At 51.6% G+C, this 12133-nt stretch overlaps 1 protein-coding gene across 5 annotated transcripts in view; it reads left to right on the top strand.

Annotated features, from left to right (window-relative positions):
* Window positions 1-1207: 1207 nt before the first annotated feature.
* TNFRSF21 (TNF receptor superfamily member 21) overlaps window positions 1208-12133 on the top strand; it is a 35867-nt gene continuing 24941 nt past the window's right edge. Inside the window, exons 1-3 of one of the 5 annotated variants that reach the window (XM_071439515.1) lie at window positions 1208-1546; window positions 7189-7843; window positions 9528-10025. In XM_071439515.1, coding sequence (XP_071295616.1) covers window positions 1493-1546; window positions 7189-7843; window positions 9528-10025 — 1207 coding nt within the window. In that variant the 5' untranslated portion in view covers window positions 1208-1492. Of the gene's footprint in view, window positions 1547-1701; window positions 2134-2187; window positions 2556-7188; window positions 7844-9527; window positions 10026-12133 lie in introns of those variants that run through there. The other 4 variants (XM_071439505.1, XM_071439485.1, XM_071439477.1 and 1 more) reach the window with 4 other exon arrangements.

The raw sequence follows: 12133 nt of genomic DNA, 5'->3' as shown, positions 1-12133 counted from the left end.
ATGAGGCTTCTTGTGAGCTTCAGAAGGGCTTGGATGGAATCCACGCCTCTTTAGAGCAAGAGCACCACATTTCCCCCTACCCTCCCCCTTTTTAGATGGGATTTTATAAATTCTGTGCTGTTTCCTTTGGCATGGCACTGAAACCCTCCCTTAGTTCATCTGCCTTTAGGGCATCTCCAGAAGGTGACTGCTGGTCACCAGGATTTCTGCAGGCTCTGGAAATCAGGTGTTTGAGTGTTTTTCCTCAAAAGATAACCAGAAATGTGGAGACTCATAAATAGTCTTGATTTGCAGAACTCATAAACCTCGAAGGCCCTGCTCAGCCATACCTGCGGGTGCCCTGGTCTCCTGGTCAGACTTTGGAACAACGCTGAAGTCTCACTTCAGTTCCCATTTCCTGAAAGGACCGTGGACACAGGTTGCATCCTTTCCAGTCCTGACTCTGGACCCATCTCCTGTTGACCCTGATGCCCTGGACAAACCTGGATCTGTTTCCATCACTTGCCACAGCTGTCAATGGGCACTGTGACCGTCATCCTGCTCTGCCCACCCTGCTCGGATGCTGCAAGATGGGCAGTGAGGGCACTGTCTATGCTGTGGCCACCCTCAGCATCCAGCTAATCCTCCTCCATGGAGGGATGGGTCTGTTCCCTGATAAGAACAGGAACATTCCATCACAGGGAATGTGGTAGGTACGTGTTCATAGAGTCATGGAATGGTTTAGGTTGGAATGGACATTTAAAGGCTGTCTAGTTCCAACCCCCATTCCACCGGCAGGGATGCCACCCGCCAGACCAGGCTGCTCAGAGACCTGTCCCAGCTGGCCTTGGGATGAGGGATGAGGCAGGGATGGGGCTTCTCATCTTCTCCGGACAACCTGTGCCAGTGCTCACCACCCCTTTCGTGAAAAAAAATTCTTCCCTGTACGTCTGACATTGGACAACACGAAAAACAAAACAAGCAGAAGTCCCCCCGGAGATTTCACGGTGCCGAACACCCACACCCCGCTGTGATTCCTCCGCGCCCGCTACCCCGGCACGGCTGAGCCCCACCCCGACCCAAAGCACGGGGGGAAGCGGAGCGGCCGCTGTCCCCCGGCCGGGGAGGGCGATGGGAACCGGGCGGGTGATGGAGACCGGGCGCTGTCCCCGCGCTGTCCCCGCGCCGCGGGAGGGCGCCCTGGCGCGCGGGCGGGTGACGCCACCGCCGGGCCCCGCCCCGCGCTGTCCCCGCGCGCCGCCCCCACGTGCGCGCCGCCCCCGCGGCAGAGCGCGCGCGGCGGCCCCGCAGCAGGGCAGGGCAGGGCAGGGCAGGTGGGAGCGCGGCTGGGCCCCCGCCCCGCCCGGCCCGGCCCGGCCCCGGCCTCGGCCCCGGCTCGGCCCCGGGCCCGGCCCGGCCCCCGCCATGGGCGCCCGGCCGCCGCCGGCCCCGCGCCCCGCCGCCTGAGGCAGCGCGGCCGCACGGGCAGCGCCTCGCCCGCAGCCCCGGCACCATGGGGGCCGCCGCGGCGAGCCGGAGCTCCGCCGGGTTCGCCGGCATCCTCGCGGTGAGTGTGCGGAGCGCGGGGATCCGTCCGTGCCTGCGCCGCCCGCGCAGCATCCGCGTGTCCGCGGCGTGGGTGGGGATGTGCTGCAGTGCGGGGCTGCCCGCCCGCGCCTCCTGCCCCGCCCGGGGCAGCTTGGCAGCAGGGGAGGGTGTTCGGGTGTCCTGCTGACCCCGCTCCGCGTGTCGGGGGCCGTGCGGGGCTCCGCTGCGCCCTCCCCGGGGCTGCTGCCCGCCCCAGCCTCGGCTCCCGGCAGGGGACGCCGGCTGGGTGCGATATTCCCTGCGATATCCATCCTCCCCATCCCTACGTTAGCGCAGGCGGCGGCATCCCCCAGCTGGGGCTGTGCCGCACAGCCAGAGCTGAGCGGATCCTTGCTCCGCTCTCTGCGCTGCTCCGGGAGCTCGGCACTGGAGAGGCATCCGTCCATCCATCCGTCCATCCATCCGTTCGTCCCTCCCCTCCGCAGCCGCTTTTCTTGCCACCCTTTGGACAGGCAGTAAAACTCCCCGCTGCGAATGGCAGGCGGCTGCCCTGGCTTATCGCGGAAATGTTTTCCGGCAGCTTTATCTCCCCTTTTACCTTCCCAGGTAGGGCACTTCCCAGTCAGCGCTTTAGGGCTGCATCCCGTCTCTTTGGGGAGAGACAGTAATTCGGTGTGTCAGGCAGACGCCGCAGCTGCTGCGGCTGGGTTGTGTAACCGAGGAGAGCACTTGCTCTTGAACTCAAGGTGGATCTGAGCAAGCTGGCGCTGGCTCGACAGGAATCCGAGTAAACAACAAATAATCTGAAGCTGGAAGGGCATTAGCCGGGAAGCAGCCTTTGGAGGCGGAGGGGAACTTGGAGCTGTGGCGGAGCAGACGGGGTCCGTGCTCGGTGCTGGCTGGGCGCTCCCCAGTGCTGGATTCCCGCTGGGAGAAGCGAGCCGGGAGAAGCCTGTGCTGCTGCACTTCTGGAAGATGAGATGCTGGTGGGGAGTCTGAGATATGCGGCTCCAGCTGGGATCCTGGAGGTCAGTTGGGAATGGTGGGTGTAGAGGGAAGAGGTGGAAAAAAAGGTGCGGGGAAATTCAACAGCAATTTTGGGGCATGAAGCAAGACTCTGCGAAATACACATGTATGTTACTTGTGTGTGTGAGTGTGTTCTCACTCTTGTGTGTGGGATTATACAAGCAAGCAAGGCAAAATTCCCCATGTGCTTGTGAGCTTGGGTTTTCGTCTGATACCTTCAACATTTGTTGGGCATCTCCCTTTGGTCATGCAAGGAGTTTGTGTCTTTCCAGCCTGAAGGAAGTATGTTCAAGGGAAGTATGTTCAAACAGATAGCTTGTGGCTCTTTTGCCAGCGCAGCGGTCCCAAATCTGCCTGGCTGCTGGGTTTTGGAGCAGTAGCAGCTTGGCAGCAGTTGTGTGAGGCTGTGATTTCATTTGCTTGGTGGATTTTTTGGGACCCCACTGACTGCTGCAAGGTAGTTTCCACCATCTCCCCTACTACCCTTGCCTGGAAACAGAACAACATCACCTTACTCCAGCTTGGGGCTTTTGGAAAGCTGGGGGATTTCATCTGTTTGGAGTAGAACTGTGGCTGGCAGGGATGCTTCCGAGCTCTGGTCCGTGCTGGCTGCAGGGCTGGCTGTTGGGTTTTTCTTCATGGGGACCAGATGTTGTGGTGCTGCTGTTCTGGCTAGCTCCACTCCCTGTCTCACTCTTGAGATGGGTAAAGGAACTGCTGAGCAGTGAGTCCCAGACTCTCATTTCACAAACCCCAAACCAGCTGAAATAGCTGGTCATGTTGCAAGAAGCAGAAATTTGCCTTACTCTTCATTACTCTCCTTACAGGCAACTTTTTTGGGACTGAGTAATTTGATCCTTTTTACAGTGATCAGGGCAGGACGTTTTCTGTCTGCCAAGTTACGGTAAAACTTCCAGACCAGTTTATTTGTCTTCCTGGTGTTTTTATGTGTTTATTTCTTTTACTTTAAAGTTACACTTTCCCAGTAGTGTTGGCGAAGGGTGCAGCTGACCTCTGGGAAGGGCGGCAGTCAGTGCAGCTCATCCCCAGCCTGTGCCAAGGCAATGCCACAGAGCCAGCTGCCATTCCTACCAAATTCTGCTGGTTTTGCTTGGAAACCATTCCCAGAGTATCAGTTTAGCGTTCTTGGTCCCTGCTGACTTGCCGGTCTCTGCTCCTGCTCTTCTCTACCAGTATCAAGTGCCCTGTGTTTAGCTGCAGTTTGTGTTTTGGGTTTTTTTAATTTTAATTTTTTAAAAATTTTTACTTTTGTTTTAGGTTTATTTCTGTGTTCCCACAAGTCTGGCAGCAGGGCAGCACTGTACAGAACCTGAGATTATGACAGTCTCAGTGTTGCAGCATTTTAGGACACAAATTCCAGGACAGCAAGTTGATTCACCAACTTGCTGCTGGTGTATTGACTCACTGTGCAGGTTTGGGTCCCTGAAGGAGAGCCTGTATTCATCAAATCGTAGAATGGCTTTGGGTTGGAAGGGACCTTAAAGATCATCTAGTTCCAGCACCCCTGCCATGGGCAGAAATGCCAACCACTGGACCAGGTTTCTGAAGTGTTTGCAGGTGCATCCTCTGTGCACACACCAAGGCAGCTTGTGGCCCCTGAGAGCAGTTTGCTGTGCAGATTGCCCATCAGGTCTCCCTGCAGCACAGTTACTGAAAAAGGGTGATGGGAGCACAGCACAGAGGCACCCTCTGAGGTGGAGTCATCAGGGTGGGTGGGGCTGAGGTGGGTCATGCCCGCACTAGCTGTGGGGTGCTGCTGCCTCCAGGGTTTGTTTGCAGCTGAATGTGGAGGTCCCTTTGTCTGAGTGTTTCCTGATGTGGGGAGGTCAGAATGATGGTGTCCCCCAGCCTGATCTGATTTCCTCACACCTTAAAGCCTTCATGTGCTGAAATTGGTGAAGGTGGCTGGGAGGTCCCTTTGCCTGTGTGGTACAGGGTGTTGGTGCTGAGCTGGGGATGCTCTTCAGGCTTGTGGCCACCCTGTCCTGCTTCACCCTTTTGGAAAGGGACCCCACTCCATTTAAAACCCTTCTTTGTTCCTGCATTGGGTATGGAGAGCACTCCTGAAACTGCTGAAACCAAGTCTGCTCTTTAGTGTTGTCTTGCACCCATTCTGTTTTTTCTGTGTTTCTTTGTTACCCTGTGCACTTCCTTTGGTATCAGAGTAATGAAATGGAGTGCAGTGGCTCAGCAGAGCTCACTTTATTACTTAGTTGCTTTTTCCACTGGAACTGGGAGTGTTAGCCAGAAAGGTCCAGATCTGTGTGCTGCTGGGCAGCCCTGAGGGTGAGAGACCAAACCAGCAGACACTCCTTTTTGCTGATGATGTCCTCCTGCTCCTGGCCTTCACTTTCAGAGATCTGGGTGCCGCAAAACCTGAGCAGATGGATTATTTTAGGTAGCAGAAATACCAGTCTGAATAAATAGCAGATGCTCAATGCTGCTTAGCCATCCCCCACTGGAACTTGCTGTTCTCCCTTGGAAGTGCAGCTCCCTTGGAAGCTGAAGATCTTGAGATGTTCAAAAATACCAGCACCACTTTTCTTGAGATAGGGTTTAAAAAAAAACCTCAAAAAAGCCAACTCAAACCTAGTGCTATTAAAGGCTTTGGTTACCCGGGTGAGGGATGGGAAGATGCTGGAATGGAAGGAGGGAGCCCATGGCACATGCTTGTAGCAGGGCTGTCCATGGGTTTCCCAAAATCTAGCTTGATGCAGAGCAAGAAATCAGGATCTGAGACAGCAGCACACTCTCCTGGCAAGGCAGGAGAGCCACTGCCTGTCCTGCCTCTGCCGTCACCCTGTCACCCTGTCCTGTTCAGCGCTGGCACCGGAGCAGGGTGAGTAACACAGGTGACCCTGCTACCACCTTAAGAGGCCAGTTTGCTAATTCAGGGATGCGTCATGGAGATTACAGGGGAGGGTGGCAGGTTTCCTTAGAGCCAGCTAAGCGCTTTGTTAAATCATGTCTTAGGGGAGGGGAAAAGTAAAATGCATCCTGTAAGCCTTTGCTGCCTGCCAGGGCAGCCCCGGTTTTTAATTTGACGTGCTGTAATTAGTCTAACCACTGCAGGATCCTCGTCAGCTCCTGCGGGCTTGCCTGCTTCTGCCTGCTCTGTAATTGCTGCTTCAGGGGCAGAAAATTAAATAAAAAAAATTAAAATACGAAGTGTTTTGTACAAATCCCAAGCTGTAAATTATTTAGCAGGTGAAACAGAAATGTGCTGTGTGTTTCCAGGAAGTGAGAGACTGCACCAAAAACGATGCGGCGCAGCTTGCGGCTCTGCCGCTATGTGCCTTCTGCAGAGTCATGTTGTTGGGAACCTTTTTTTATTTTTTTTTCCTTCTGAATATATTCTTGTTGGCTGATAGCCCAGAATAGGTAGCAGAGCAAGAGGCGATGGATTGTATAACACAGCCAAGTGATTTATGTGCTTGGCTCTGCAGCTGAGCAGCATTAGGATCTCTGGTCTTTTTATCTTCAGTGTAGAAAATGTTTGAAAATTCAAGGTAACAGTGACTTGTTCCCTCTGTCCCTCCAAACTTAGCCTGTGGCTGTTTGGAAATGTGTTTCCTATTGCTTTGCATGATGTGAGAGGTTGTGTCCGCCTTTCTTTTGGTATGCCTTTTGTTCTTGCTGACTTATCTCTGCTGCTATAATTGGCATTAAATCCATGGACCAGAGGTCTTCTGGAGGAAGCAGAGATACTTCTTGGTAGATGGAACTTCTCTTGGAGAAGGAAGGAATTAAGGGAATAAAGCTTTAGGATTGGAGGTCAGTAGAGAGATGGATTTATAGCAAAGCCCAGTTGCTTCCAGTTCAGTGTCTAAAAGCTGGTGTCCTTTTACCTGTGTCTGATGCAATGAGAAGCTGAGTTACAGCAGAGTTTCTTGAAGAGTGTAAAAATAGCACCAGGTTTTTTCTCCTGTTGCTAATGCAGCTGGTTTAGAGTGGGTTCAGATGTGGTTGGAAGCTCAAAGCAGAACATTCCTTGCGGTCTCGCCAAACCCAACACTAGCACCAGGTCTTAAAAAGTCGTGGAAAGGCAGAGGAGCTGAGAAATAGCCCAGAAACAGCTGCTAGCCTGGATTTCATCCTGGTTTGTGTTACTCAGAAAGGTAACTATTTGAACAAGTGCAGATTAACAAATAGGGAGGGAAAGTTTTACAGGTCAGAGCTGCCATCTGCGTGTGTTTCTTGTCTTGTCAGTGAGCGCCTGCCTGCCTGCCTCGTGCTTGCAGCCTTTCAGCTTTGAAATGCAAAGCTGGTCTGAATTCTCCTGGGGTGGCCAGGTAGCACGTACTGCTGAAACACAATTAGCAGTATTTACCACCCTGGCAGGGTTGCAGTGTAAATGATGCTTAGTTTCACCGAGAAGTGTGGTGTCAAGTTTAAGCAATTATAATCGTAGTTGGGGATGTGTAAGGAGAGCGTGCTGCCACCTACACCGGTTCCATTCCACTTCAGCCTTTCTGAGGTCCCTCCTGTGGCTGTAGTAACTTGTCCATGGTCCCACAGCTCTGGGACATCCCATGTGATCCTACAGGGGGTCGTTGACAGAGAGAGCTCCGTTTGCATGCAGTTGTTGGCTGATATCTCCTGTTTGTTTTCCAGCTGCTCATGCTCCTTGGCACCACTGATGGTCAGTCGAAGCTGACCTCTGAGCAGAATGCCATCAGCCTCTCCCCTGGAAAGTACCGCCACCTCGACCGTGCCACCAACGAAGAGCTGACCTGTGACAAATGTCCTGCAGGAACCTATGTGTCTAAGCACTGCACGAAGAGTACCTTAAGAGAGTGCAGCCCTTGTCCAGACGGGACCTTTACCAAGCATGAGAACGGCATAGAGCGGTGCCACCCCTGTAGGAAACCCTGCGAACTGCCAATGATTGAGAAAACTCATTGTACTGCCTTGACCGACCGCGAGTGCACTTGCCTGTCTGGTACGTTTCAGACAAACGATACCTGCGTCCCTTACACGGTGTGCCCGGTCGGCTGGGGCGTCCGCAAGAAAGGAACCGAGACCGAAGACGTCAGGTGCAAGCCGTGCCCTCGTGGTACCTTTTCTGATGTGCCTTCTAGTGTGATGAAGTGCAAACCCTACACTGACTGCTTTGGGAAGAACATGGTGGTCATCAAGCCGGGGACGAAGGAGAGCGACAACGTCTGTGGTTCTCCGGCGTCCCTTCCAAACACGGCTTTGACTGCATCGAGCACCGAAGCGGGTGAGCAGCCCTATGAAGTTCCACCAACTGCTGATCTTCCCAAAGGTAATGTCCACTCCTGAAACACAGATGTGGTTCTGACTGAGGGATTTGTTCCTGCCTTGGTCAGGGTTGCTGTTAGGCTGTTAACAAACAACCTGGTTTAAAGCCTGGGTGGTGCTTCTGCTTCGTGGCATCGGGTTGCCCTCACTTGTATTAAACCACGTTAAATAACATTCTTTCTCACTGAGATTGCAGTCCTGACTGGACTTCTGGCTGTCCTGCTGTTTGGCCTGGAAGGACATGGCTTTCCCCAGCCTCTTTTCCTGTCTCTGTGATGTGCTGGCACAAGTCTGTGTAGTTATGGTGAACCTGGGTTGGGATGCAGCAGGAAAATCCCTGCAGTCTCCCTGCAGCAGGGAGATTCCTCCTCTAATGGATTCACTGCTTTTGTGCCTGTGCTTTCCTTGCTTCATTTCACTCTGTACTGTGTCACAGTATTGGTTGAATGGGAACCATTGCTGAAACAGCCCTGCAGGAGCCTGGGCTGTCCTGTAACTTTTTTTCCTACAATCTCATAAGATTGCTATGTGGAATTCCTCTTTCTCTCACTTAATTGGAAGTCTTTATGGTGATGCCTTAGCTGTGGCTGGTTTCAAGGGTGCTGTAGGATCCACTTAAGTTGGTATTCTGGACTCCCTGGAAAGCAGGTTCCCTGTAATGCCTTAAATGAGGCATTTTAATTAAAAAACGCAACTTTTGATGATCTCAACAGCTGAATTAGTAAATATAATAGCAGGGAAGTGTTGACAGTGGTGGCTTCCAGTGCTTCACTTTTGTTAGGTCTCAAAGCTTGTCCTGACATTGGTGTATCATTGGGAGTGTACAGGAGGGTGTTTCCTGAACTTTGAAATCAACTGTCGACAATTACGTAAAAGTTGAAGTGTTTTCCCTGTTTGTGTCCTGATTAGGGTGTTTTGAGTAACCAAACTGGAGGCAAAACCTGGTACAGACAAGTACACCCAGTGTCTGTCTCAGCTGGGATGAGACACAATCTGCAGAAGATGACCTTCCAAAATAATCTGTAGGTTTTGCCACAGCAGCCTTTCTTCCTCTTCTCGCCAGGCTTTGGTTGCTCACATTTTGCATCTGGCTAGCACCTGAGAGGTGTTGGTGGATAAGGAAACTCAATAAAGATGGAAGGTAGCTCTTAGGGGGAAGTTTGGTTGCTTCAGAGACCTATTTTTTAGTTGATTCATCTGCAGCTGCTTGCAGGGCTAGTAAAAAAGAGATTTTGCTTCCTTAACAAACCCAGTGGAGAGACACTAAGCCTACAAATTGTCATATTTTTTTGTATTTTTAGTCCAAATACTAAATTCCACAAATGAGCTAAAATTAGTGTTCATAAACCTAAAAAGAAAAACCAACTCACTCAAAGTTGTTGATTTTCTGAGAAATGCTGAATGTGGGACAAACACAGGCTGACAACATGCCTTTAGGAACTTATTTTTTGTAATAAGCTGCCTTTAGCCTTACCCAGAAAGGGTCAGTTTTACCTTGAAGCTCCCTCTGTAACCGTACCCACCTGTTCCCAGAGGCAAACCTCAACTTCACCTCTACTCTTTCTTGCTGCCTGGCGTTGGGTTTCTGTCTGCTGGCCAAGCCGATGCTCAGGCAGGTCTTAGCCTGCGATGTGATGCTGTATCGCGTCTCCAGAGCCGTGACACTCAACTCTCCTCTCCTCCCGCAGGTCTGAACTCTTCAGTTCCCGATTTTGTCCCCTCTCCGGCGCCGCGTGCGTCCAGCAGCATGGTGCAGCGGGCACGGTACTACAACGAGACCTCAGCCAACGAGACGGACGGCATCGACGGGACCCTCATGGGCTCCAGCACCACCAGCCAGGCCCAGAGCTACCGGCACAAGCAGACCAGCCAAGCGCTGGAGAAGCAGCCATCCCTGGAGATGATGGGGGGAGAGAAGCCAAATGTCCCGTACAGGCCCCCCCGGCGAGGCTCGCAGAATGTCCACCAGCACTTCGACATCAACGAGCACTTGCCATGGATGATCGTGCTGTTCCTGCTGCTGGTCCTGGTGGTGATCGTGGTCTGCAGCGTCAGAAAGAGCTCACGGACTCTGAAGAAGGGACCTCGGCAAGATCCCAGTGCCATTGTGGAAAAGGCTATTATGAAAAAGTCCACCACCCCCACACAGAACAGGGAGAAGTGGATCTATTACTGCAACGGGCACGGTGAGCAGTAGTGACCGAGTGGGGTCCTCCCCACTCCAACACAGGGCTGTGGAGGGGCCAACCCCACAGCCAGTGACCTGTGGCTTTCCTCATTTGATGGGTCTTGTAGTGAGAACAGAGCCCTCACAGAGTGTAGTTCCTCAGATGTTTCTTCATCCTTGGCTTCTCCTCCTTCTAGTTCCCATGGTGTGTCCCGGCTCCTGAAGGAAGGGTTAATGGAGCAAGTGTCACCTGCTTGCTCCAGCTTCTCTTCTTCTTCTCACCCAGCTTGTACCCTTCTTCCATTGGTAGAATGATTTTGAATGAAGGCACTTTTCCCCCCCCTGTTTTCTTCTCTTCCTGCTTTTCTTCTGTTTCATATGGTCCTTATTTTCTCCATGACTCAGGCATGGATCTGGTTGTCTTTCGTGTCGTCCTTTATCCCCTCATCCCTGTCTGTTTCTGGAAGGCTGAGTCATCCCCCACCTCTTGGCACTGCCTCAGTTTCAGTTCTTAGCCCTAAATCCCAAGTGCTGGCTTGTGTCCCAAGCCCTCTGCCCACACTGGAGCCAGAAAGGTTATCCTTAAAGGCTGAGTTGTGGATGTGTACAGCTCCACGAGTGTCATCAGGTCTGCCTGGACTCTCTTCTTGGTAGTGTTTTCTGTTCATTTAGTGGATGATTTGCTGTCAGCTCTCTGATGAGACTTTAAAGATGACATGTTGTAATCTTCAAGTTGAAATTTTTAAAAATCAATGATAAATTAATGGTGGCATGACTGTAAGCACCAAGCAGCCAGGATCTCCCTAGTGGGATGCGCAGTTCTTCCTCTGCAAAGCTCCCGTGGCAATTTTGACCTTCCTTCCCTTATCTTGTGCAGAGTGACGAGTCCTTACTTGCTTTGGGTTGACGTTGCTCAACCTTAAACATCCGTTCACAGTTAACCTTTAGAAAAGCACATTTAACAAGGGGGGGGGCAGCAAACAAAGAATTGATTGAACAAGGATTGGAAGGTTTAAGAGAGATCAATCCTTGATGAAAGTCATCCTTGAGTGCTCAAGTACAAAGAAGGAAGGTTTTGAATAGGGCGTCTTTTGTCGTGTACTTTCTTCACCTTCCTGCTGATTAACAGACCTACACTTTGTTTGTCTTCATTAATTCATTTATACAACCAGTAAGATCTTGTTGGAATTGGTTTTCTGCCTTCTCTTGTGTTTATGTTGCTTATCAGTTTCCTTTTAACTCTTTTGTGTTCTTGGGCTGCAGTTTCTTAAACTTTTTTCTGTTTCTGATAACTTGCTCCCATAACACCTGCACTCCATTGTCCCTAAAATCTGTGGCACCCAAAGCATGGTCCGTGAGACTGTGATGAGTGATCTGCAATGGAGTTACAGAACCTTATTAGACATCCTTGTTTGTGGGCACTACCAGGAATACATGGGTTTGGCCATGATTCACAGGTCAAAAGCAAGTGGTTGTTGCTAACTTGCAGTAGCCCTTTTCTCCAAGACTTTAATTACCAGTTGGTTGAATTTCTGATGCTTTCCTGTTTCTTGAAGCACCTCAGAGCAGGGCAGTTTGTACTGGACAAGGAATGCTCAAGTGCAGGGACTCAGACCATGCTGCTTTGAGTAGGTGCAGCTCTGGATTCTATCCTGGTGTTTCAGACCATGCTGAAGTGCCTGTGCTGCAGCTGATCCTTCTGGAAGCCACCTTAGAGCTGCCTTTGTGGGCACTGCTGTGTGTTGGGTCACTAATCATGATTCAAGTTGAAGAAACCATGCAGGTAAGAGAAGGTTCATGTCGAGAGGGATGGCCTGTTTTAACCCATTTAGATAAAACCTCACCTCCCAGATCTTGTCATCCTTTGGGGGACATCGTGGCGTCATTCACGGGTCATCCTGTGCTTCTCAGGGTGAGTTGTTCCAGCCTTCTCTGTCACATTAACAGCTGCATAAATTTCACAAGATCCTTGCTAAGTTTTCCCCTTTGTCTTGGGAAATAAGCTGGGTGTAACAGCAAAACCACACTTAAGTGATAAACCAGCGTGGTGTGATTGAACCTCTCCAGTCTGGAGGTGAATGGCGCCGTTACTCCCAGTCATTCCTGCAACAGTCACGCAGGTTCCCT

The sequence above is a fragment of the Agelaius tricolor genome, unplaced genomic scaffold (genome assembly GCF_023055355.1).
Source record: "Agelaius tricolor isolate 1412-34295 unplaced genomic scaffold, bAgeTri1.0.p SCAF_1, whole genome shotgun sequence".
Taxonomy (NCBI): Eukaryota; Metazoa; Chordata; class Aves; order Passeriformes; family Icteridae; genus Agelaius; species Agelaius tricolor.
The sequence above is the reverse complement of the archived record's forward strand: the minus strand, read 5'-3'. Positions and strand labels throughout refer to the sequence as shown.